Source organism: Scylla paramamosain, chromosome 26, assembly GCF_035594125.1.
Source record: "Scylla paramamosain isolate STU-SP2022 chromosome 26, ASM3559412v1, whole genome shotgun sequence".
NCBI lineage: Eukaryota > Metazoa > Arthropoda > Malacostraca > Decapoda > Portunidae > Scylla > Scylla paramamosain.
This window is the reverse complement of record NC_087176.1, coordinates 13,062,559-13,089,529: the sequence shown is the minus strand read 5'-3', so window position 1 is coordinate 13,089,529 and position 26,971 is coordinate 13,062,559. Positions and strand designations below refer to the sequence as shown.

Sequence of the window (26,971 nt, the reverse complement as noted above, 5' to 3'; positions counted from 1 at the left end):
TCAGTTTTCAAATAGATAAAACATGATATGCATCAGTACATCAACAATATATTTCCTTTAACTTAGCCTAGACAGCTAAGCACTTACTTGGTTTCCTTTATAAGAAATTTGAAATGTATATGAATGGACATCACCACAACACAGCTTAAGACCAAAGATATGTTTCATTAACTCACATTTGTAAATATAATATTACAACAAAGCTTAGTGCTCAACCTTCTAAACATATCTTACTAGCTGAGCAACTGTCACATGAAGTATGTGTGATATAAGAAACTTTCACAAGAGTTCTAGGCACATTTTTAGTTTGGATCAGTCTGTTCTAAAGGAAATGTGTGGCATGACATCTTCCTATAAAATCTTTTTGGGCCTTACCCTGTTTCCACTTGTGTAGGTAAAATATAGATATGTATGAGAATATTTTGTGAAGATCACCAGCCTCACACTAACTCTCCTGAGAATAACTGTTTTTGACAACTATGTGGATGACCAGTAAGGAAAAAAACAGGCACTTCAGACACTCTCCTGAGCATCAGAGTTACTCTGCACCATTGCTGCCATTTGAAGACAAATTACCAACAATATGTAATATCAAACAGCACCCTGTGTAAAGCTTCCAACATTCGTTTCCACAATTTATTACTCCTTTCCAATAGGAAAATGACAAGAACATAGGAGCTGCCAAAGACCATACATGGATAAAAATTATGGGCCCATTACCAAGTTCCTGGTAGCAAGATTCAAGCACAAAGTATTCATATTTTCTTCCAACTATGCTGTCCACAGTAAAATGTCAGTATTTTGCCATTAATATTAAATATTGCAAGCTTGTGCCACTGTTGCAGTTTTCAATATACAATGCATGAAAGCAAATTTTCTATTAGGTGTAAAATTTAACTGTTCTAGAAGCATTTATGATAAAATGAGAATCAACAATCTAAAACAGTAAACATGGATATATAGGCCTTCCATGAAGGAATTCCTTAGAGTGAGATTTAAAAACATAATACATAACTTTTTAAATATTAATATGACTACAAGCAGAGACTGACCTGATCAGCTCTAACAAGGAATAAAATGTATTCTCGAATACATAAGCCATGGAGAAAAATTAAGATGTCATATAATATTGAGAAATACTGAGAACTAATCTACATGACATTGTACTCCAACAGTGACCAGATTGGGATATCTGAACACAATCACACATATCTGGAACTCATCAGCAACACACACAATCATTTCAGCTACACTGAACCAAAAAAACAAATTAAAAGATATAAAAATATAATTATACATGTGATAATCTTTTTTGAGCGATAAAATGTATAGCTGGAAAACGAGAGAAAAGTCAAAATACAAACAAAGTTGGCTCTCATGTATGGTTGCTTAGTTTTTATCTATATTCTCACTTGTTGCCAACATCTTCAACAGCATTATTATTTTTTCAGTTATTAAATTTCCCCAAAATGAGCAGTGCAAGGTAATTGTGATAAAAAGGAACCTCAAACAGCATTAGGAACCTTCACTACCTGCACTCCATACATGCTATGACATCCTAGGATCATGCATATAAAATAGTTGTCGATTCCCATTCTAAAAACTCTCAGCTGCAGAAAAATTAAAAAGTTGATGACAAAATTCATCTCTCACACACACTGAGTTGGCAAAGAGGACAGTGCAAGGATGTGGCATGAATTGTAGTAGTCTTTCATTAAATTACTTTAGAGAGAAGTTTGTCCAAGTTCTTCTCCCTTACAAAGACAACAATTTAAGGCATTAGCTGGAAAGTGAGGTCCAGAGAAAGTAGATCCACACTGGTAGGACAACTTTCGTGTTCTGAGCATGTGCAGGGTTGATAACAATTTCCTTCAAAGGCATCACACTTATGTAATGCTGCCTCACCTGGGGGGGGGGAAACTCATATTCTCTAAATACAATATCACAAGAGCAGGAATGTATTTATGTTACAGCCATTTTCATACTGTGTTTTTGCTTCCTGAAAGTAGTAAGCTCACTGATAGCCAGCTTCAAAGCTCAAGCTACTTTTTTTGCACAAATTCTTGGCCAAAATTAGTCCCTTTAGACAATCTTTTTTGTAATAAATGATATAATGATTGGGTCTCCAGAATAAAAAAATAAATAAATAAGTAAATAAAAAAAAAAAATATATATATATATATATATATATATATATATATATATATATCAGCAGTGAAAGTTCAAATTCTGTGTACATCTGTCTAATAATTCAAGTTGAGGTCCCTACAGTTCCTTACCAAGTCATGCTATTTGTGAGAGGGAAGTGGGATGGATATGATACAAAAACACCACAAATGTAGTTAAAGGAGGCTTGGTAAATTGGAAGCTTGCAAGGTATTTAAATGTAATAGGTGTTCTACTGGAGGACGAGAAGAATGGCCACTCACTATACTTGATGCTGGATGACCAGATTATCCCTTACAAGTTTGGATTTCACCAATACCACCATCAATCCACCCACCAGTCCCTCTCTTAAAAGATGATCCCAAGTCAGAGATGTAATGAAGGAAAAATTATTCCACTGTACTATGAGTACAGTATCATCTCCATTTTACTAACCAGTGGTACAACAATACCCAGAATCACCACTGAGTTGAATAGTATTGCTGCCAGAGAGATAAATTATTGGGAGAAAGACCATTTATAATTCCTTGCAAAGAATCAATAAATGGTTAAATTTGAGGCAACTTTGGTTATGAAATTACTTAAGGAAATAGATGAGAATGATGGGGTTCAACAGATATAATCTCCCAAGCTTAATTACTCACTGTTCCATATCCCACCCTGGATAAGGAACTTAGGAAAGGTTGCACCAAACCATATTGCTCCATTAGTTATAGTAAAAACACCACAATGAGTACAAAACCCAAACAGACAATGGGTAGGTGTACTCCCAAAAAGTTACTGAAAGACTCATGAAAAACTTATGTGGTCCTTGGGCAGCATGAAGCAGCCTAAAGCTCCCACAATAACTAGACAATGGACGGACAAGGTCTTGATCAGGCACTTAACAAACATGATCCTTACACCGCTGCACAAATAATATCTTGGCTAAATCCTCAACAAATCAGGAACAATTCATATTCTACTTAATAATTAAACTTAAAAATAAAATTCAATAACAGTTGCTCTAATCAGGCATCAGTTACAAAATACTGCATCTCTGTTAAAAAATCATACACAGTACATAAATCTATGTCTTTGTTGACTAGACAACACAAAACAGAATAAATTTTTTTAAAACAAATGAAAGAAAAATCATGCTACTACACGTTTTACGATGTAGAGCATGGGATGGATTGAGTCGAGAAAAATAAACATGTAACTAAAATCTATTCCAGCAGCCTCCATTTCTCAGGATCTTAAGTACCTCATTGCACCAGCATGAGCCCCACATGGCAGTGTTGCATGGCTCTGCTCCAGCACGGTGTCTCTGCAGGACTGTTTCCACGGCAAGGGTGGCTAATCAGTGCTTAACAGCATCACAAAGACTGTTCAGCGAGACACCATACCATCTGCTGCTTGTGACCAATTTGCTGATATGCTTTGTTCACCTGTAAAACCAAGGAAACAGTAAATATTCAGTGACTGAAGACACTGTATCATGCTGAGCAAAACAGGGCACTGCAAGCAATTCTAATTAAACGTCAAGTTAGCTAACACTATACAGTCTCAGCTCGCACCTGCAGCAGTAGGTAGGGGCCTTCTCTGGAGGATCCTCTGGGGCCAGTGGACGTACCATTGGGGCAGGAGCTGGGGAACTTGACCGAACTTCTAAGATGCGGCCTACCAGCCACTTCATGGCATCTCCTGAGGGAGCACTAAGGTGAGGGCAAGCTTCTGGGATATTTTTGAAGAAATATTATATAAGATTTCTATGTAATAAATAATGACATGATACATAAAGCTGGTGGTGATGGTAATGATAACAATAATGACCACTTTACCTATGTTGATGTCTTCCTTGGCTGAAGTGAGGAACCAGGCATCAATGTGATGTTGCTTGCAGAAGTTTGAGATCACATCAGGGTGTATGGTGATGGAGTCAATATCACATTTGTTGGCCAGCAGCAGGACAGGCAGTGGGCGGCCATCACCCAATGTTACCTTCTCTCGAATGTCACTCACCCACTGCGTGAAGAGACCAGACTATCATGAGTTAGATTCTTAAAACAGTGAGAGACTTTAGATTAAAGTTGATACTCTTTCTTTTCTATCATTCTGTCTACTTGTAATGATAATCAACATCACAGAGAAAACACATGAAAGGAACACTATTCCTGCAAACCTTTAGCACAGCATCAAATGTCGGAGGTCTGGAGAGGTCAAACACTACCACGGCTGCTACACTGCAGAATTTAAACAATGGGGAGTATTATCATATCAATAAGTCTTTGGTGCATTTATGTATATGTACAACAATCAGGATTCTTGACCTATATTTACCAGTATACCTAGTATACCTAGATACACATTTTACCTTAAATCAATAGGAAACATGGTGGAAAAATATATTAGAAACTGATAAAATACGTTATGTTGAAAGTACTCATGGATTGTGCTTTGTCTAAGTGGAAACAGCATGGAATATATACTCACGCATATTTATAATACACACGAGTCATGTGGCCAAATCTCTCGTGTCCGGCAATGTCCCTGAAGATAGATATTTTCTTTTAGTATCTTCGTTGACAAAAACCTTGATGTATTGTGTTGTGGAATGTGATTGATAAGGGAGACATGCATGGACAAAAGAGCTAGATTTTAAGTCAATATCATTTTTAAAAAGCAATAGTAACTATAATATTACTTCTTATGTAATGTATATGCAAGATAGCTAATATTCCATTCCTGCTGTGTTGCATGGTTGCAGCTTCTCAGCTTATGCCCAGTACCCATTCACACCTAAATGAACAGATACTGAGTGATAGTAAACAAACCCAAGTTGTCTCTGCCTGGCCCAAGATTCAAACCTGAGCTGAGCTTACTAATCTCTACATCGATGGGCCATTTTTGGAGATATAAGTAAAAAGCAGAGTAATATAATATGAATTACATCTTTAACAGATGGAAAAAAACAGATTCTGAATTAATTTCATGACAAGTATAACAAGAAAAATGTTGGAGTTTACACTAACCAAAGCTGCACTGTAACTTTGGTCTTGGCATCCCAGTCCAGAGTTTTCACTGCAAAGTCCACACCAATGGTCAGTTTGTAGTAAGGGCTGAAGTGACCCTCTGTGTACCTCCTGATGACTGCAGTTTTCCCTAAAAGCATAGGATACAGTGTTGCATAAAGTGCAAGGTGCTTCCAGGTTTGCATAGAAAAGATCCTTAGATTTATAAATTATCTAAGGGTAGGATAAATTAGCCATGAGAGATCATTACTGATGATTGAACACTGGCAGGACATTCCAACAAGTCATCAATTAGGCCAAAAGAGTTCAAAGCAGGGAGAGGATAATAGTCAGCTATGACTGTCTTATCATACATCAATGAATTTGGTAAATAAATAAGTAGTAATACTAATAGATAAAGGTATACCTCTCAAGTAAAAAAGATAAAAAAAAATATCATTCATCTTTGAATTTATAAAACAAAAAGTTTAGTGTTATGTGCCAGGGCTCCCCATGTTTTTACCTTGTTATGCACAATTCCCCAAAAAAACTTAAGCCATAAGAACAACTAACCGGGGAAATATGTCTCGATCAGTCATCTTATGTAAGAATAGTAGGCATCCAGATGCTTATCAAGGGGTATGGCGATCTGTCACTAAGACACTGACTGGGTCACTGTGTCACTAACCCTGCAGAATCATTACATAACCAGTTTCACCCACGCCTCATTCACCATCAATCAGCTCTCACCACGGCCTGGCAGTCAGAGGCTGTGAGAGGTGATTAGTGATGGGCGGCTACTGGCCAGAGAGCCCTCTCCCTCCTTTCTCATTATACCTCCAAATTGCAACTTTCTAGAGTCTACACTTACCTACGCCGAACTCCCCGATGACCAGCACCTTAAACTGTAACTCCCTGGGCACCGTGCTGTGTTCCAGGGGGGCGACAGCAGTCATCCTGGAAGAGAAGTAGCGCGGCAGCCACAGCAAGTTCCTGGAAGTCCAGTCATGTGAGGAGCATTTGCCCGCATCCCAACTCCGAACCCCTGGCTACTGCACACCTTATTGTCTAGCGTTGTTTATTATTATTATTATTATTATTTTATTCAAGCTTCATGTTGTTCACTTAACACAAACGTACCAGTAATACCCTTGGTGCCATGTAGTATTTTTTTTTTTTTTAGCTTGGTGTGTGACACTAATGCAAGCAATTTAATCCCTCTCTCAAGTAGCTAAAACCTCGGTTATCAATATATCATTTGAATAATGCTGTAGAACAAAAGATAATCAGGACAAGATGTAAGGTTAATCAAACAGTAGTATAATAAAACTGATCCTGACACTGTGATTAAGTCGAAGTTAAGGTCAGAGTGAGGAGGCGAGACGAGTCTTTGTTTACGGGGACTCACCTGTCTCACCTGCGTCTTGGCAGGCGGGTGGGGGAGGTCCTGGGAAAACTGTGCGATTGGACTGAATTGAAGTTTGTGCTGGACTACTGACTACTCTTGCTGACTGTTCTTGATACTCATGTATGTTTATCTCATATAGTTATACATATGCAGAAGTTACTTTAATTTCAGGCCATTTTACGAGAGAACGTTAGAGAAAGATGGACAACGAATGGAAGAGTGGAGGCGGGGCTTGTCATTTGTGGCCTTGAACACTTGTTAGCCTCGCTCCTTAATTAGAACTTTTGTGATCATATTAACAAAGGTTTAAGTATATATGGTACGCCTTGAATACTGTATAGTTCTTTGTACTGGTAATAGTTCATTTATATAAAATGCTCAAAGTGGGATCTTCACTCTATTTGAACAATATTCTGGTGCTTCCGATAGTTAAACGGTGAGGAATAGTGACATGTATTTATGCACCATCCCTTCTCAATTATATGTCAGGGTAGTCTAAATGTGACTTCATTATTTATACGTACTTGGCATAAGGTATATTGATCTGTTGTTTTATTTATTTACCTATTTATATATATATATTTTTTTTTGGCGGCAGGATTCTTTTTCATACCTCCTTTAGGAAAGCAGTGCCCTTTAATTTTCTTCTGATAAGATTTAGATTGTGCCCTGTGAAAAGAATCCCATTTATTACCACTGCTTATTTGTATAGTTATTTGTCTGTTACATATTCTGATTATGATGTTTTGCTCAGCCTGCCATGCCTCTCATATGTGCAGGACAGAATTTTACTCAGTGGCACTGAATAGATATGATTATTAATTAAACCTAATGATGGAGGCATTGGTCCTCTTGAACCTTGACAGGATCAAAAATCTAAGCCAACTAATCTCTTAATAATGGTTTCGCCATCCTCATGCCCATAGTGATTTAATTATCCTAGCTTAATGCAAGATGATTCTGAACTCCTAATGAAAAATTTGTCTTCTTTTACACTCCTTTAGCATTATTAACCAAACTAACTTCCTAATGGGTGGCTGTGCCCAGCCAGGTGGGAAAATAATCATTATAATATCATCATGCTTAACCATTCAGAATGTTTGCTGGACATGCAACCAAAATAGGGTGAATTCCATGGCTTTATAAATATGTAACCATTTAGTAATGTATACTCCAGTCACCAGGAGAACCAAAACAATATTATTATTTTTCTTTCACATGTTGCATATCTTTCATTGAAGTCCAGAACAGTGGCAGTTGTGTCAGCAAGGGAGGCAAGATGGGATCAGATGGTCCTGTGTGGGAGAGCAAAACTTATCAGAAGAAACTCTTGATTCCAGGGACAAACAAAAGGAAGTTTTTTGGTGAGTTTTACACTAATCTCTTATGAAAGTCCACTCATCATTGAAAATAATTTTTTTCTTGGTCCTTATCTTACTCTGATTAGTAACAGTTTGGACTCATGTTACCTTAAGTGTCTGGCCAACGGTTTGATCCCTGGCCATTCCCTTTCATGGCTACTCTTTGGTTTAGTTTGACTTCTCATTGTAGCTAGGATGCTCCATAGGGATAGTATCAACTTTAATACAAGAATCTCATTTGCTCACCAGGAGTCTTAGAGAAACCTAATTTGCCACCATCGGTTCCTAATGTCACTTACAAGATATTCCTGTGTGGGAAGACAGCATCAGGCAAGACTTGGACCATGAACTGTCTCTCGGGACAAGAAGTAAGTGATGTTTTAATTTTTGAGATCTGAATGCTTCTTATGATTAATGTAGTTTTAATTAATGACTATTTATTTTTTGGAAAAATATCATAAAAAATAGAAATACTGATTTCCCCACTTTTATGTATAGGTGCCAAGTCAGCATGTGGAGACAATTGGCGTACAGTGTAGCCATGTCTTTTGGCCAATGAAGATAGGTAGCAGACTCATCCTTTTCCGCTTGGAGCTTTGGGATGCAGGAGAAGCCAGCACTCGCCAGTACAGCCACATCTTACCAGTATGTGTGACTCTTAGATGCTTCAGGCTCTCTTTGGTACTATTTCTTAAGGCCAAAGAGATTACTTCAGTTTTCATAATGAGATGGCAGATGAGTGAGTCATTGTGTTCTCCCTTAATGTTAATGATGCTTCACTTTGAAAATTATGATAATTGTGTTGCAGGCATGCCGTGAGGGTGTTGATGCTGTGTTGGTGTGTTGTTCTGCTAGTGACCGTGAAGGGTGGCTGGACATGCCAAGGGCAGTAGCAGAAGCTACACAACCAGCAGACAGGGCAGCAGTGGCAGTGATTCTCACAAGGTAGTGACTAATATATTGCCTCACTCTTATACTTAAGAACAAAGCTATGTATACAAGTGTAAATTCTGAGATGTAACAAAAAGGACTTTCCCACTTCTACCAAAAAATAAATTGTTTGAGAAATTGGGAGTAAATGCCAAGACTCATGTTCCTATTTATTAATTCATGGTAAATGCTAGGACATGAAGAAAAAAATACCTGTTTCACTCATTCACCTAGACATGGAGCACAGAGAGGAAGTAGGTCTTAAGTCTGTTTCATATACTCATCTACTTTAAGATCTGCTTGAGATGTATCACCCTTATGATTGTCACATTGTTCTTCAGTGCATACTTGAAAAGTCTTCACTTCAGCTATTTATCCAATCAGGAAACATGTAAAGGAAAACAGACTTTGGGCTTAAGTATTTCTCATGTCCACCTACTTAAATCAGCCAAGGATAGTGTACCATCCCTATAGTTATCAAACTGCTCAGTACACACTTAGTTTACCATTATCTCTTGGCCCTGCTGCAGATGGGATCAATTTTCGAAGCGTGAGGTCACAGAGGCAGAGGTGGAAGCATTTGAGAAGTCCCGAGGGGTGCCAGTAGTGAGGCTTGGTGGTACGGCCTCTGATCCTGCTCAGGAAATGCCCCATATTGCTCCAACACTTAATTTTCTGTGTCGCCGGCTGTGGCAGCGTGACCAAGAACTTCTTTCCATCAAGTAGTGAAGGAAGTGTACTTATAAGAATGAGGGAGAAAGGGGAGCACTGACATTATGCAGGAATGATGGAATGGGGGATTAAGAGAGAACTTTAAATGTTAAGAAGGTAAGGAGAGTAGATAGAATGAGAACTGTGGGTTTGTCACTGTCTCTTAGTTTCAGATCTGAAATTTATCTAGGATAATGTATTCCATTATCAGGAATGACATGGGACCATACAAGTTAGATCCACTTTGCAGCAAAATGCTGAACCTGAAAGTTAGAAAGGACTGATTTGAATTGTGTTTGGTAAATGTTCAGTATAGTAGTCCTTTCTTTTCTAGAGCAAGGAATTAAGTTTTCAGTCTTAACAGAAGGTGGGTTTAATATTAGAATATTATTTTTGTATGAAATTGTACAAATAAATTATATTTTATATATTTCAATATGTCATCTTCCTTTGAAGTGCATAGTATTAGTATAAAATGCTAGTATAAATATGTACAGGGAGATCCCATTATATGATTCCCTGCCGGCCGGGACCTCACACCCTTGATGCGCGGTTGGTGAGTACTGCTGCTACGTCCCGCTCGCTCTCCTAGCTTGAGTGTACAAGAAACAATTGATATGAGAGGTGTAAATTAGAGACTAATTCCTTTATATGAGCACAAAAAATCAGATGATATGACCTTCAGTCTGAGGCAAGTAAAATTACAAAGTTTAAAATGCCTTCCTGCACCCTCCTTCTAACACATCCAAGTTGTATGGTAATGTACGATGATTCAGACGTGCAGAGACAAGTTTATGAGCACTGGAAGAGGACCACGCATCCCTCCCCTGTCTCTTACCTACCTTGCATTTTCCTGCCAGTCCTCTTTTAAAATGAACTTGATGTCTCTCAGACTCCCACTCTTATGGCCTGACTGCACATTATCATACTCATACACTATCATAATTTTAATTGCAAACATATTTACAGTACAGTACAAGTATAGTGTACAGTGCTTTATGTAACTGATCAGTGCTTGGATGTGCTAGTGTTACTGCTGCTATGTTCTTTCATTCACTGTCTGGTGTGGTGGTGTGTGTGTGACTGACCATGTGGTGTATAGATTGTGGCTTATTTTGCCCCTCAAGTGCTAACTGTGCCTCCCAAGCAGCCAATGAGTTTTGGTGCGAGTCCTAGTAGTAAGGTTAACATTCTCAAAGAAGGTAGAAATTGCCAAGAAGCACAAGAGTGATGAACAAGTTTCCCTTCTTGATGTATTAGCTATGCATTGGTGAGTGTTATACATGTTTTTATGTTTAAATAATATGAAATTATGTTCTTTGTATGCTGTTTTTTTATTTACGTTGCATTATTGACAGTTTGGTATTATATGTCTTAGCTTGAAAACTTACCTCTGATGAGGGTCATGGAACCTAACTGCTTTTTTTGCCATTAGTTATGTGTTTCATTATATGAAAATTCACTATACTACAAGCAATGCAAATGGAACCTAACTGCTTGTATTATTGGGATCTTTCTGTACTAATTCTCTCTCTCTCTCTCTCTCTCTCTCTCTCTCTCTCTCTCTCTCTCTCTCTCTCTCTCTCTCTCTCTCTCTCTCTCTCTCAATGAGACCAGCGAGTATAAAATATTAGTGGGATTAGTAAGTCTATCATGTTAGTGGGATAAGTAAGCATTAGATGCCAATGGATTCTGTGAGTTGTAAGAAGTCTGTGAAATTAATATGAGACATCACAAATCAACATATTGGATATGGCAGGGATTCAAAAGATTTGTTGTAATTTGATATCCCTTGCAATCCTTAGTATTAAAATTTAAGCTGCTGCTGGTGATAATTATGATGATGATGATGATGCCTGGGGGTCATACATATATACAAGTCGGTAGACTGCTTGAACTGGAGATCATGTGTGATAGAAAAAAAGGACTTTCAGGGATAATGCTACAAATATATGGTTAATTCAAGGGTGAATGTTTTTTCCAATTAGATTCAGCCGGAATATGTATGCGATGTAATTTTGAAATTGGGATATATTTGCCAGAAACAGGAGCTGCTGATTGCTGAAGTGTCAAGTGGAATGCACAGTGTCACATCATGCACAGTGTCACATCAGTTGGCCATCTCCACCTGCTGGTGAAGTAGGAAGCCAAATCAGACAAAAGACAAGACTCTGGTATTATTTCCATAAACAGGATCCTCCAGGTATTTAACACTTTCTTTTATCATCATATTATCATATTTATCATAGATCTCACCATTCTGCAACTTTGAAAGCTGAACTAAATTTGACTTGAAACAAGGTAACTATCAAGATGCTGCTAGTGACACCTGACTTTTGCAATTCATGCTTAAAATATTACTGAATATGAAAGTTATCTTCCAAGAAAATGGTGATCATAGTAATTAATAACAAAGTCTATCAGAATAAACCATTTTCATTGTGGAATTTAAAGGATGTGATTTTCTGAGATTGTCGATCTTTCTTGTGTTGAATTCCTCCAAGAAAGTAAGATATGTTTAATGGTAGCTATCCACACTTTCTGAACTACAGAGATAAAACAAGCCCTGTGAAAGAGATAGCAAACTCCATTCAGTGTGCCTTCCCTATTTGTGAGTCTTTTGTGAATACCAGATATAGTGGATCAAGGTGTTATTGGAGATGAATCACAGGTGATTGGTAAATTTACCTGTAGTGTGTTCAGGAACCAGGGATACAAAAACTTCTCTAGTGCAATTTATTGTGAAGTGGAGGTATACAGTCCACGAGACACATAGTAGTAGATGTGTTGAGGTGAACGAGTAGTGGGAGTGTGTGTGTGCTTGATGGGAAACTGACTTAATCTGGTGCCATGCCATATTGCTCCCCACCATCAGAATTGCTCTGGGGAACAATTTTGACAGGAACTGTATGGAGTTATATTGGCAAATTAGTATTGCTGTGTTGTCTGTAGAATATGTTAGGATAGAAATAGAGCCAGAAAACAAGAGTAATGAGTGATAACAGTTCACTAAAACTTACTTCCCATTCAAGTGTAAAAGTCTTCCCACTGTGTTGTACTTTCATATATTTTAATGTTTTCCAATATATTTTTAAGTTCATGCACTCTTCTGGGAGCTTTTGAGAAATTCATGAACCGTGTTTTATATTCGTGTGTTGTATTTTATGTATTATCAACATGGGTGTGGATCATATAACTAATGTGCATGTGCAGTGGTATTATCTGGGTTAAATTTTTATCTAGTGTCATGTTCATAGCTGTCCCTTTGTTCGTAGCTGTCTCCTCTTTGTTTACAAACAAAAGCTGGACAGCTTTGAAAACTTTAAAGGGTCTGTTTCATCCTTATATTCAGCTGATCTTTTAACCAAGTCTTCAACTATGTGTTTCTATGTTTGTGATATCCACCCTTGTTTCAACGTGAATGAAAGGGAGAGTGTCTTTGCCACCTGTTGGCACCACTGTTTTAGATAGATGAGATACTTGCTGCCTCTGTTGAGATGATGATTGCCACCACTGGATCAGATGAGGAGCTTGGTGTGGTGGTAGCATGGAGGACCAGGTAGTGAGCTTGGTATTGTTGGTAGCAAGGAGGTCGTGGGTACTAAGTTGATATTGTTGATGTGTGCGACTAAAAGACACAATTTTATAAGAGTTCTTCTTGATTTAATAATGGAGAGAATGAATGAAAGGGAGAGTGTCTTTGCCACCTGTTGCCACCACTGTTTTAGATAGATGAGATACTTGCCACCTCTGTTGAGATGATTGCCATCACTGGATCAGATGAGGAGCTTGGTGTGGTGGTAGTGTGGAGGACCAGGTAGTGAGCTTGGTATTGTTGGTAGCATGGAGGTTGTGGGTACTAAGTTGATATTGTTGATGTGTGTGAGTAAGACACAATTTATAAGAGTTCTTCTTGATTTAATAATAGAGAGAATGTACACACGTGATACGAGACACAGTTGATTACAGACATGACGACTGATCATACACTCTCTCTCTGAGCTGACATGAGCTGGACTGCTTGTGAACTGATGATGAACTGAGCAGACTCTCTAAAGACAAGACTGACTCTCTTGGACTGGCGTGACTCTAGCTATACATGCGGGCTTTATTTATGTGAGAGAAATGGATTAGAGATACAACTTCTGGGATGAAGAATGACCAACGAGATGCCATGAAATGGGGTGAATTGACAAATGACAGCAGTTGTTATTTTGGCCATTGACCAGCGGGAGACTCAAGAGTGAAGGCAGGTGTTTTCCCTAGGAATTGGAAGAGGGTGTGAATTCCCTTGAGAGGGAGAGAAAGAGAGATATTAAAATTAGAACAGACTGGCTGGCCATGGGCAGATGTGGAATAAATATATGAACACACTACATGTGGAATGGAATATGAAATGATGAATATAATATATATATATATATATATATATATATATATATATATATATATATATATATATATATATATATATATATATATATATATATATATATATATATATAATAATAATAATTATTATTATTATTATTAAGACTGATACACATGCTCAGAACACAATGTTTACAAATAAAACTGTTGATAAATATATCTGTCTCATGTCCATAACAACATGGCTGAAGACTTGATTAAAAAGATTAGCTAAATATAGGGGTAGAAATAGACCCTATAAAGTATTCACAGTAGTCTGGGTTTTGTTTGTAAACAAAGAGCAGACAGTTATGTACAAGGGGACAGCTATGAACATGACACCAGGAGCAAATTAGCACAACATTGGCCATGAGGCTGAGGTTGAGACTGAGCTGATGTCCAGAATGCGTGGCAGTTGACCTGGCCTCAAAGAGAACACCAGCATGGTGGTTCCTTGGCATGGGGATTAGTGTCAGTTTGCTGTGTGTGTGTGTGTGTGTGTGTGTGTGTGTGTGTGTGTGTGTGTGTGTGTGTGTGTGTGTGTGTGTGTGTGTGTGTGTGTGTGTGTTTATTTATCTAGTTGCATTTACCTAGTTGTGAAATACAGGACAATGGCCACATTAGGCTCATGCTGTCCCATCTTCATATCGACTTTTATTCAAATTTTCTTTAGATTAATGGACTGTCTCGGCACACACAGTCTCATCATCAAGTTCATAGCACACTGCTATGCTTCTGTGAGGAAAGCTATGTTTCTTGATGCCTCTTCTGTAAACATTCCCTATCAATTTCCTTCCATGTTCTCTGGTACCTCTCATATCTGGTATCACAAGATCATCCCTATCCAACTTTTCCATTCCTTCCAATATTCTGTATAGTGCTATCAAATCACCTCTTTCCCTCCTTTTTTCCATTGTAGTCAAGCCCAATCTCATCAACCTCTCTTCATAACTATACCCTCTTAGGCTTGCAGTTTTTTTTTTAGTTGTGGCTCTCTGATTTCTTTTTAGCTTTCTAATATCCTTCTTCAAACTTGGTGACCACACTAATGCTGTGCAGTCCAGTCTTGGATGTATCATTGTTGTTATCAGTTTTTTTTTATCATATTTTCATCAATGTAGGAGAATGCCATATTGATGTTTCTTAGCAGATTATATATTTCTCCAGTAATCTTATTCACATGCTTCACAAGAAATGGTTACTCCCAGATCTTTTTTTCTGATCTTATAGTAATTTTCTCATTTCCCAAATAGTAGGTGCCTTCTGTTCTTCTTGCACTTTTCCCAAACTTCACAACACTATATTTCTTGGCATTGAACTCCATGTTCCACCTCAATGACTATTCATTTATCCTAATTAAGCCTTGATTCAGAGCTTTGATGCTCATTTTGGCTGGTTGTGGGCTGCACTCCTTTAGAATCCAGTTCGATACACCATCAGGTCCCATTGCTTTCCTTACATCCAGCTCTTCCAACATATTTTTTACTCCTGTTGATGTTACTACCTTTTTCAGACCATTCTCATTTTCCATTGCTATCCTTTCTTCCTTAAAATAATTTTCCTTAGTAAACACTGAGTGGAACTGTCTGTGGAACACTTCGGCCATCTCTTTGGGTCTTCGACCATTTCTTCTCTGACTTTTAACCTGTTAATGTCGTCTTTACTCTTTAATTTTTCAATGATAAATCTATAAAACAATTTTGATCCTTACATTTATCCTCATCATTCTTTTCATAATTCTTCTGCTCATCTCTACATATTTTGACATATTTGTTCCTCTTTCTTATATAATTGGCCTACAAGTCATGTCTTATTTTTCTTCCACTTGTTCCATGCTTTTTCTCTTCCCAGTATAGCTATAGCACATCTCTTGTTAAACCAATCCTCCTTAAATAGGTTTTCTGCTGATCTCTTAGGTACCCATTTCTCCATTCCTTTGTCATAAATGTCCAGGAAGGTGATCCACTTTTCTTCTACATCACCTGTTTGAAATACTTTGTTTCAATCCACTTCAATGAAATACTTCCTAACCTGTCCAAAATTTGTCTTACTGTACTTCAACCATTCTCTCCTGTGGTCTTCCTTTCTTGTACTGATGTTTTTATCCATTACTAAGAACTGAATCAATGCATGGTCACCTTTATCTATTAGGTTTTTGTATTTTAAATCCTCTACTATGGCTTGTTCCTTTGTAAAAATTAGATCCAGCCTTGATGGTATTTCATTTCCTCTGAATCTCATGTCTTCTTTAACCCACTGTGTAAGAATATTCTCAACAGCCAACTCCAGTAATTTGGTTCCCCCATGATGACTCGCTACCTTCTGTAGTCCAACTTTCCCAAGATACCTCTTTACAATTAAAGTGTAGCATCACTAGTACATGTCCTTTTTGTCTTCCAGCATTCTCTTATATTCTTCCTCACCCCATGAGTTGGAATAAGGGGGAACATAGGTCACTACAATATTTTGGCATCTTCCTAGATTTCTTTTTAAGCTTACTTTCAGTATTTCTGCCTACCCTTCCCCATATTTAGTAGATTCCACCATCAATTCTTTTCTAACTAGGAACATCACACCTCCACCCTGCTTATATTTTTTATTTCTCATCCAGAGGTTGTAATTTCCATCACCAGTATTTAAAACATCCACATCACTCACCAGTTTTGTTCTGGTTTCTCTTCTCTTAAATAGTCTTACTTCCAACACTGCTGACATTAAACCATATATGTTTGTATACACCACTTTTAAACCTCCCTCTCTGCATTGTCCTCTCCTGTATCACTTTCTTAGCCTCATGTCTATGACCCTCCAATAGAACCTCTTCTCTACCTCTGATCTTTTTTCATTTTTTTTTCATTTGCTTCTCTTCTTAATTAATTTATAGTAGCTCTCTCTTCTCTGGTCCTATCTTTTTTTTATCTACACTTGGTTGTACTCTTCAACTCTGGCTAATTTCCAAGCTTTGCCTAATATTTCTTCAGCTTCTGCTGCTTGTGACCTGTATTTTATTTTAATGGGACACTTGTCAACCCTCAACAAATTTCTTCAAATTTCTTCAGTCTTTTCTGTCAGGTCCTTGCCTTCTTGTATTATCTCCACCATTTTATCCACACTTCTCTTTTCCTTTTCTCTTTCATGCCACTGTGGTACACACTCATCCTTTAAGCCAAATACTCTACAGCCTTTTTCTTATCAACTGTCTCACCAAATTGCTTAATCACTTGAACAACCTTTTCCCTTAGCTTGGTGTTATTTACCTGAGTTTGCTCTTCCACAGTTTTTCTGAAATTGACCTTTTCCTCCTGTTCTTCCAAATTTCCTGCTTTACAACTTTGTCTTTATAGTCCATTGTTTTCACATATAATGCCATTTTTGTGTGTAAGTTTGACTCAGTAGTCAACATTTTGACCATTTTTTCTATCTTTTCCATTTTTCCATGCATCTCCTTCATTTAATTCTCCAGGATAATAATACTTCTTTTCAACATACTCTCTCCAGTTCTTCATTCCTCATCACCAAAACCAGAAAAATCTCTCGGTCTTGCCTTTGTGATGGTCCCTGTTGGAGTTGTGAACAACAAACCAGGAGCCTCTTCACCGCTCATTATGTCAGTTAATACACTTTTCAGTAACTTTTAGGAGACGGGACAGCAGCAAGCAAAACTAGTGTGACTCCCACCTTAATATTCATCACCAGGAACAGCTCTCAGCGATGTAGACAGCTGGATATTAGGAGCAACAGCTGTTGCTCTCCTCTCTGTTTGCCATCTTGTGTATTTACCTAGTTGTGGTTTACAGGAGAGGAATAATCTCATAGTATCTCATCTCTATATCTATCCAGTTTGGTCTTAAAAAGCATGGACAGTTTCAACATTCACAACATCTTCATTGAGTTCATTCCATTTGTTCACATATCTGTGAGAAAAACTATACTTCTTGATGTCTTTTCTACAGTTAACTTTCTTCAGCTTCTTTTTATGTCTCCTTGTACTCTGTGTCTCTAAATTTATAAAACATTCTTTGTCCACATTTTCCATACCATTTATCATTCTATAGATGTTTATTAAATTCCCCCCCCCTCTCTCTCTCTCTCTCTCTCTCTCTCTCTCTCTCTCTCTCTCTCTCTCTCTCTCTCTCTCTCTCTCTCTCTCTCTCTCTCTCTCTCTCTCTCTCTCTCTCTCTCTCTCTCTCCTGTTTTCAAGGGTAGGAATTTCCAACTTTCTTAATCTCTCTTCATAGGTCAAATTTCTCAACTCCAGAACCATCTTTGTGACTACTCAAATTTTATATTCCTCCTTGTATGAGGAGACCACACCACTGCCACATATTCTAATCTTGGTCTTATCATGGGGATCAGCAACTTTTTTATCATTCCTTCATTCAAATATGAGAATGGCATTCTTACTCTTTTAACAAATTCATCATCTCCAGTAATTTTATCAATGTGTCTGTCTGGAGTCAAATTTTCAGTGACTGTTACTCCCAAATTAATTTCTTCTTTTCATTTCTTTAACTTCACACCATCCATCTCATTATGATATTGTATTCTTTTTTTACTCTTACCAGACTTCATTACTTTACTTTTACTTAAATTGAATTCCATTTGCTAAGATTTATTCCATCTATTTATCTTATTCAAATCATCTTGCAGTATCATACAGTCATTTGCATTTTCTACCCTTATCATCATCTTAGCATCAAATAAGTTCATATAGCTATCTATTTCTTTATTCATGTCATTTACATATATCACAAACATTATCAGTTCAGACACCAACCCCCTACCTGACACCACCAATTACTTTTTTGGTCTTATATTGCAGCTCTCATCTCTCTATCATCCTGATCCTCTATCCACTCCAGCAGTCTTCCTCCAATTCTTCCATAATTTTTTATCTTCCATAGCAATCTTCAGTGTGGTACTTTGTCAAAAACCTTCTTAAAGTCTAAGTAGGCACCATCCACCCATCTGTCTTTCTCCTGCACAATATTGACTACCCTTGTGTGTGTGTGTGTGTATTTACCTAGTTGTATAGTATTTACCTAGTTGTATAGTACAGGGTCCAAGCCAAAGCTCAATTAGTCCTGTCTCCATACCCGAATTTGTCCAATCTCTCTTTAAACATGTGCACACTCTTTGCCGCAACCACCTCTTCTTTTAAGTTATTCCATATTTCAACCGTTCGATGTGGAAAGCTGTATTTCTTAATATCTCCCAAACAATGACTTCTTTAATTTCTTCATATGTCCCCTTGTACATCTATCTCCTTCCTCCACTTTTACAACTATTTCATCTCTGTCTGTCTTCTCCATGCCATTTACTAATTTGAACATTGTTATCAGGTCTCCTCTTTCCCTTCTTTCTTGCAGTGTTGGTAATCCAATTTCTTCCAGTCTTTCCTCGTAACTTAGGTCTTCCAATTCAAGTATCATTTTCATAGCTGTTCTTTGTATCCTTTCCAATTTCCTTATATCTTTCTTCTTGTGTGGAGACCATACCACTGCTGCGTATTCCAGTTTGGGGCGTATCATGTGTGTTATAATTTTCTTCATCATTTCTTTGTCTAGGCAATTAAATGCCACCCTGATATTTGCTAGCAAATTATATGTAGAGCCAAATATTCCATTGATGTGTTTTTCTGGTGATAGCGTATCTTAAATTATTACTCCCAAGTCTTTTTCTTCTTTGCTCTTTGGTATTGTGATTCCTCCCATCTTATACTCCCATGAAGGTCTCCTTTTACTTTTTCCCATCTCCATTACATGGCACTTCTTTATATTAAATTCTAATTTCCATCGTTTACTCCATTCATAAATTCTATCAATATCCCTCTGTAGTTCCTCACAATCCTCTTGGTTCTTTATTACTTTCATCAATTTTGCATCATCTGCAAACATGTTAATGTAGCTATTTAAACCCACCGTCATATCATTTATATAGACCTGAAACATTATTGGTGCCAACACAGACCCTTGTGGTACTCCGCTTGTTACTTCGCACCAACTTGATTTATTATCTCTGATTACTGTACTCATTTCCCTACCTTGGAGATAATCCTTCATCCACTTAAGTATTTTTCCTTTTAGCCCTCCTCGATGTTCCAGTTTCCATATGAGACTTTTATGTGGAACTGTATCAAAAGCTTTTTTCAGATCTAAATAGACTGCATCAACCCAACCATCTCTCTCTTGTAGTTTATCTATTACTCTTGTATAAAAGCTCAGTAAGTTTGTTATTCAAGATCTCTCTTTCCTGTGTGTGTGTGTGTGTGTGTGTGCATGTTGACATTGTCATGGCACATAATAATATCCCCCTCCTTCCCTTCCTTCACTGAAAGAGGCTGCTACCAGCGACACTTACACTTGACCTCACACCCAGATCTCATGACTGTTCTTCCAGGACAACAATGGGGGTGAAGGTGGGAGCAGTGGGGATAGCAGTGGCTACGTTGCTGAGTCTGGGTGAAGAGCAGGCAGGTGAGGGCAGGGGAGGGCAGTAGTAGTGGTGGCCCCCCTGGTGGGACTGGCTGGTCCTCTAGTGGTAGTGGGGGCAGGGACAGGGGCAGTGGTGCATTGAGCTGGGTGGGGTGATATGAGGGATTGGGGTAGTGGAGGAGAGGATGGCCGTATGGCTGGCAAAGTAGTGAATAGTGAACTTTAAAAAAAAGATCTTGACTGCAAAAAATATAGAACTTATCACCAATATTTTATTCCCTAACCTTTCTTTTCTGTGTATAAAGGAATTATTTACATATAAGTCTGCCATGATGTATTCTTACCAATGATGCTGATTGGGTGTTCCAAGATAGATTATTGAATTTTCAAATATTTCTTAGATTCATTATTATAATGTATTCAATGATGCAAAACCCTTGTTTTAGTAAAACGTAATATTAAATATTAATAACATACAATCTTAGTCAGTTTGGTTGGGAATAATGGAAAATAAGAGTAATGTGTATCACAAAGTCCTCATTGGATGTAGATCCTGGGCTCAGACGAGACTTTCCACCAAAACAAAAGGACCAAAAATGTTCAGTGAACAAGCATATTACCAACAATCCATTTATGAATGAAGGTAAAATGAGATCATGGTGAAGTAAAAGAACAATAGATTGAGGAACAAAGTACAGCAGGTTATGTGAAAATACAAGCATGTTCGTTATAACGTACAGCTACTATAATGTACTGAAATTTTAATGAAAATTTAATCTGAATAACGAACCAAAACTGGCAAAACAAACTTGCCACTTGTGCAAGCACTGAAATTTTAATAAAAATTTAATCAGGATAACAAACTAAAACTCACAAGACTAACTTGCCATCTGAGTAAAATAATCCATAATAAATATTCCAGACAACTATCTACTCTTCTTCAGTGACACTCAACTGTCCCCCTCTTCTACACTGAACATCCTCAGTCTATCCTCTGCTTATAATATAAACTGGAAACTTCACATCTCATCTCTAGCTAAAACAACTTCTATGAAGTTAGACGTTCCGAGTCATCTCCCCACCCACTGCTTACTCTGTACAGGGGCCTTATCTGTCCATGTATGGAGTATGCTTCACATGTATGGAGGGAGTTCCACTCACATCATTCTTTTAGACAGAATAGAATCAAAAGCTTTTTGTCTTATCAGATCCTCTCTTCTCACTGACTGTCTTCAGCCTCTTTCTCATTGCCGCAATGTTGCATCTCTTTCTCTCTTTCTATCTTCTAACTGCATGCCTCCCCTCCTGTATCCCTGCTACACAAGCCTTTCTTCTTTTTCTCACTCCTATTCTGTCTACCTCTCTAATGCAAGAGTTAACCAGTATTCTCAGTCATTCATCTCTTTCTCTGATAAACTTTGGAACTCCCTGCTTGCTTCTGTATTTCCACCTTTCTATGACTTAAATCAATCTGTAGAACACCACCTCTCCTCTACTAAACCTCCTCATCTTTTCCTCACTGAAACACAGGTGTCTGAGGCAGTTGACAGTAGCCCTTTTCTGTTCCCTCCTACTTTCTCCATCCACATTTTCAATCCAAAGCTGGATGTTGCGTTTATGTGCGCAACAACTTAACCTGCTCTCGTGCCCATGCTCTTGAATCTTCTGAGATTTCCATGATCTGGCTATGATCACAGAGTCATTCTCAAACTAAATTTATCTGTGGTGTATATCTCTCACCTAACTCCTCCAGCTATAAGAAATTCTTTGGGTGCTTAACCTCAAAATGGAGCACATCCTGATTCTCTTCCCTTTTGGGGATACCTCCATTCTTAGAGACTTCAGTGTTCACATCAGCTTCGGCTTTTCTTTCCCTTCATAGATCATCCTGGTGAGCTAGCCTTCAACAATGCTATCCTCCACGGCCTAGAGCAATTGGTGCAACACCCTACTCATATTCTTGACCACCTTGGAGATATGCCCAACATTCTTGACCTTTTCCTAACCTCTGTTTATGCTGTTACCCTCTCTTCTCTGTTGGGCTCCTCCAACTACAGTCTCATATCTGTATCTTGTCCTATCACTCCAATCCCTCCTCAGGATCCCCCTAAGCAGAGGTGCTTCTGGCATTTTGCCTCTGCTAGTAGGGGGACCTGAGGAGGTATTTTGCAGAATTTCCTTGGAATGACTACTGCTTTCATGTCAGAGACCCATCTCTGTGTGCCGAGCTCATAACGGAGGTGATAATGTCTGGCATGGAGGCATACATTCCTCACTCTTTTTCTCGACCTAAACCTTCCAAACCTTGGTTTAACACAGCCTGTTCTTGTGCTTTACATGATAGAGAGGTGGCCCACAAAAGGTACTTGAGCCTTCCATCACCAGAATCTCATGCGCTTTATATTTCTGCCTGGAACCATGCCAAGTCTGTTCTCCAACTAGCCAAAAACTCCTTCATTAATAGAAAGTGTCAAAATCTTTCAAAATCTAACTCCCCTCGTGACTTCTGGCATCTTGCCGAAAACATCTCCAATAACTTTTCTTCTTTCTCTATCTCTAATGCTGAACTCTTCACTTAGACCTTTGCCAAAAACTCTACCTTGGATGATTCAGGGCTTGTTCCTCCCTCTCCTTCACCCTCTGACTACATGCCACCTATTTAGAATTCTTCGCATTGATGTTTCCCGTGCCCTCACTGGCCTAAACCCTCAGAAGGCTTATGGACCTGATTGGGTCCCTCCTATTGTTCCCTGAAACTGCGCCTCTGTGCTTGCACCTTGCCTAGCCAAACTCTTTCAACTCTGTCTCTACCTCTCTTTCTTGCTGGAAGTTTGTCTTCATTAAGCCTCTTCCAAAGGAGAGTGACCATTCTAATTCCTCAAAGTACCATCCTATTGCTTTAATTTCCTGCCTATCTAAAGTTTTTTAATCTATCCACAGCAAAAAAGATTCTTAAACATCTATCACTTCACAACCTTCTATCTGATCGCCAGTATGGGTTCTGTCAAGGCCGCTCTACTGGTGATCTTTTGGCTTTCCTTACTGAGTCTTGGTCATCCTTTTTTAGAGATTTTGGTGAAACTTTTGCTGTTGCCTTAGACATCAAAAGCTTTTGATAGAGTCTGGCACAAAGCTTTGATTTCCTAACTACCCTCCTGCAGCTTCTATCCTTCTCTCTGTAATTTCATCTCAGGTTTCCTTTCTGACCATTCTGTTGCTGCTGTGGTAGACAGTCACTGTTCTTCTAAATCTATTAACAGTGGTGTTCCTCAGGGTTCTGTCCTGTTACCCACTCTCTTCCTATTCATCAATGATCTTCTAAACCAAACTTTCTGTCCTATCCACTGATAGGACAGAAATTGCTGCTGATGTTACCAACCTGCACTTTTTCATGTCTTTTCGTAGATGTTCAACCCTTTAGGAAGTAAACAGTTCACACAGTTAAGCCACAGAATGCCCGACTACTGATCTCTCTAAGATTTCTAATAAGGGCTGTGCAAACTTGGTATTGTTTAATGCCTCAAAAACTCAATTCCTCCATCTATCAATTCAACAAAACCTTCCAGACAACTATCCCCTCTTCTTCAGTGACACTCAACTGGTCCCCTCTTCTACATTGAACATCCTCGGTCTGTCCTTTTCTTATAATCTAAACTGTAAATTTCACATCTCATTTCTAGCTAAAACAACTTCTATGAAGTTAGGCATTCTGAGACATCTCTGCCAGTTTTTCTCACCCTCCCCCTACTGCTGACTCTGTAAAATGGCCTTATCCATTCATGTATGGAGTATGCTTTCCATGTCTGAGGGGTTCCACTCATACTGCTCTTTTAGGGTGGAATCAAAAGCTTTCCATTTCATCAACTCCTCTTCTTTGACTGTCTTCAGCCTCTTTCTCATCACTGTAGTGTTGCATCTCTAGCTATCTTCTACCGCTATTTTCATGCCAACTGCTCTTCTGATCTTGCTAACTGCATGCCTCCCCTCTTCCTTCAGCCTTGTTGCATGAGACTTTCTTCTTTCTCTCACCCTTATTCTCTCCACCTCTCTAATGCAAGAGTTAACCAATATTCTCAATCATTCATCCCTTTCTCTGGTAAACTCTGGAACTCCTTGCCTGCTTCTGTATTTCCACCTTCCTATGACTTGAATTCCTTCAAGAGAGAAGTTTCTAGACACTTATCCTTCAATTTTTGACTACCACCAAGGACCCTGTTCAGGATCTGGCTTCTTAGTAGGCTTTTTTTTTTTATTGGATTTCTGTTGCCCTTGGCCGGTGTGCCTCCTACATAAAAAAGAAAAATCTTTGGAAAGAGAGGTTTCAAGACACTTATCCTGTATTTTTGACTAAAAGATGAGGAAAAAACAAAACAAAACAAAACACTAATTCCACCACCTTCACTTCTACCAGTAGCAGCCAAACAAACTCATCTGCACAATAATCTAAGGTTAGTTTAAGGTACTCTGTATATTTATTATCTCAAATCTAGTAGTGCAAATGTGATCATTTAGATGTTTTTTTTTTTTAATTGTGTAATTTTTTGTTTTATATTATTTTCTGGTTCCCTAGAACCAATAAATTTTTTCCCATAGGTTCTTCAGTCACCATAACATACATTTGCCATAATGAACACTATACTGGAATAAATCATATTTGTTATCATGTACCCTACTGTATAGTGGAAAGAAAATGAGTAGCAATAAATAAAAGTGAAGGGAGGGACATACCATGGGAGGTCATAAGGCATTCCTTTGAAAATACAATGAACTTTATTCATGGATGCTGTGTTGCGAGTCCTGAGCGCCTGAGTCCACATTAGGGTTGCAGATGCTACATACTGCCAGAAATTTTAATTCCTAGTTTGTTTTTGTAGACTGCCAAAAGTTGATATTACACTTTCTTCACAAAAATGTTATGTACATAGTTGTATAATTAATTTTAAATGTGCTATTAAAACAGCTGTGAGGTTAATTTGGAGTGCTTAGTTCAAGAAGTTTTGGGCCTAACTGGGCCAAGAATATAAGTTTTCATTCTGGTAAAGTTGTGAAGGCCAGGTCTGTAGGTCCACTGTGCAGTGATGGGTGTTTTGACAAAATTTTTGCCCTAGTGTGTGAGTCTGTGTTTGAGAACTTTTGAATATTAGGTGACTATGCTCTGCAAAATGCTTTCATTATGAAACACATTCATGTTGTTCCCTTGAAGCAACACAGGAAGCCACGTGACCCTAGTGACCCAAAACAACATCCTTATAATCGGTAGTGTACATTGACGTATAGTGGCATAACATATGCTGTGTGCAACAAGGGATCCGTAAGCAATTTAGGAATAGGTAGAGGAAGATTGGATTCTGCAGCAAGGCACATAACCATGACAGGTACTACCCCACAAGACTGTAGAGGATGTCAAGTGTCTGGAAACAAGATTCCTGATGCCAATCTGGCACTGGTGCATCAACACATTGACAGCTTCCTCACCATAACAAGCCACTACACATTTGCAAAGTCACCAAATCTCTATTACCAGGATACATACCTGGAACATCAGCAAAATGCATCACCTTTATGTTCTGTAGATCATAATGAGCAGGTTGTGAAGTAAAGTCTTTACAGGAAAATCTTCCACACAAAAAAGATCTCTCCTTTGAGCCACCAAAGACTGATGATACCTGCTGCAAATGTGACTCCCTCAAGACTGCAATCCAGTTTGCAGAGAACCAAAACGCAGAGGATGACAAAGCAAATCTGGAGGAAGAATTACAGGCATATACATCTTTGGCAAGACGTGGCCAGCAGCCACTGAGGGACGTAAGTATGGATGTTGATGATGACTCTTGCGTCATGTGCCTTGATCTTCAACAAATAGTTCCCATTCCACATTTATTGATGAGTGTTACTTACTACCAGTGCAAAATCTGGATGTATAACTTGTCTATAAGCAATATGAAGATGGGCAAAAACACCTAGATGTGATTCTGTTGAGGTTGTGTCATGTCTGAAAAAGTGGATCACAGGAATGTGAGAGGCTGACTTTGAAAAGCTAGTAGTCTTCAGTGATAACTGTGGCGGCCAAAATAAAAACATAAACATCGTGCAGTCATACTTGGAAGAACTTCACAATAAGAAGCTCCATGAGGTGACTCACTATTACATCCCTGGGCACAGCTACATGCCATGTGACAGATCATTTGATCACATTGAGAAGAATATTAGGAAATCAGCAGACATCTACGATTTCAAAGGGTACTGCAAGCTGATCAAGACTGCTGTGCATGCCTGTAATCTAGTTACCCATATGCAAATGTCAGATTTCCTCAATTACAATGTTCTTCAAGGTCACATAACACATTAGAAGTCCCATTGACCCCTCTTATTTTCCAACAGTTAAGAGGTTAACAGTTGTTTCAGGGATATGATGATCCCTTACAGTCAGTGAGATTGATACCAGGCTGTGCCAATTACAAACCCTCTACTTTTGATCTTTCCAAGGTTGTACTGACTCCTAAGTACCAGGTGCCCATCATGCTCAACCCTAAGGCCAGGGACATTGACTTTCTTCTC

At 38.4% G+C, this 26,971-nt stretch overlaps 2 protein-coding genes across 2 annotated transcripts; one reads left to right on the top strand and one right to left on the bottom strand.

Annotated features, from left to right (window-relative positions):
* Positions 1 to 622: 622 nt before the first annotated feature.
* LOC135113752 (ras-related protein Rab-32B-like) lies at positions 623 to 6,259 on the bottom strand. Its single transcript, XM_064029326.1, has 7 exons — positions 6,031 to 6,259; positions 5,181 to 5,310; positions 4,642 to 4,698; positions 4,331 to 4,391; positions 3,990 to 4,173; positions 3,726 to 3,852; positions 623 to 3,596 (listed from the first exon to the last, which is right to left on the bottom strand). Exons 1-7 carry the CDS (start codon positions 6,113 to 6,115, stop codon positions 3,593 to 3,595), a joined length of 648 nt encoding a protein of 215 aa, XP_063885396.1. The 5' UTR covers positions 6,116 to 6,259; the 3' UTR covers positions 623 to 3,592.
* A 267-nt stretch (positions 6,260 to 6,526) lies between these two features.
* LOC135113751 (ciliogenesis and planar polarity effector 2-like) lies at positions 6,527 to 9,999 on the top strand. The gene is made up of 6 exons (XM_064029325.1): positions 6,527 to 6,687; positions 7,809 to 7,931; positions 8,178 to 8,296; positions 8,427 to 8,573; positions 8,737 to 8,873; positions 9,389 to 9,999. Exons 2-6 carry the CDS (start codon positions 7,847 to 7,849, stop codon positions 9,582 to 9,584), a joined length of 684 nt encoding a protein of 227 aa, XP_063885395.1. The 5' UTR covers positions 6,527 to 6,687; positions 7,809 to 7,846; the 3' UTR covers positions 9,585 to 9,999.
* The last annotated feature ends 16,972 nt before the right edge of the window (positions 10,000 to 26,971 follow it).

What these genes read in the sequence shown, in the direction of transcription:
- LOC135113751 (XM_064029325.1), top strand. Translation starts at nt 7,847, where the DNA reads ATGGGATCAGATGGTCCTGTGTGGGAGAGCAAAACTTATCAGAAGAAA. An exon ending in ACTGTCTCTCGGGACAAGAA is followed by an intron (nt 8,297 to 8,426) that starts GTAAGTGATGTT and finishes TTTTATGTATAG; the next exon opens with GTGCCAAGTCAGCATGTGGA. An exon ending in GTGGCAGTGATTCTCACAAG is followed by an intron (nt 8,874 to 9,388) that starts GTAGTGACTAAT and finishes GCCCTGCTGCAG; the next exon opens with ATGGGATCAATTTTCGAAGC.
- LOC135113752 (XM_064029326.1), bottom strand. Translation starts at nt 6,115, where the DNA reads ATGACTGCTGTCGCCCCCCTGGAACACAGCACGGTGCCCAGGGAGTTA. An exon ending in CATCGGGGAGTTCGGCGTAG is followed by an intron (nt 5,311 to 6,030) that starts GTAAGTGTAGAC and finishes CTATGCTTTTAG; the next exon opens with GGAAAACTGCAGTCATCAGG. An exon ending in CGTGTGTATTATAAATATGC is followed by an intron (nt 4,392 to 4,641) that starts GTGAGTATATAT and finishes TAAATTCTGCAG; the next exon opens with TGTAGCAGCCGTGGTAGTGT.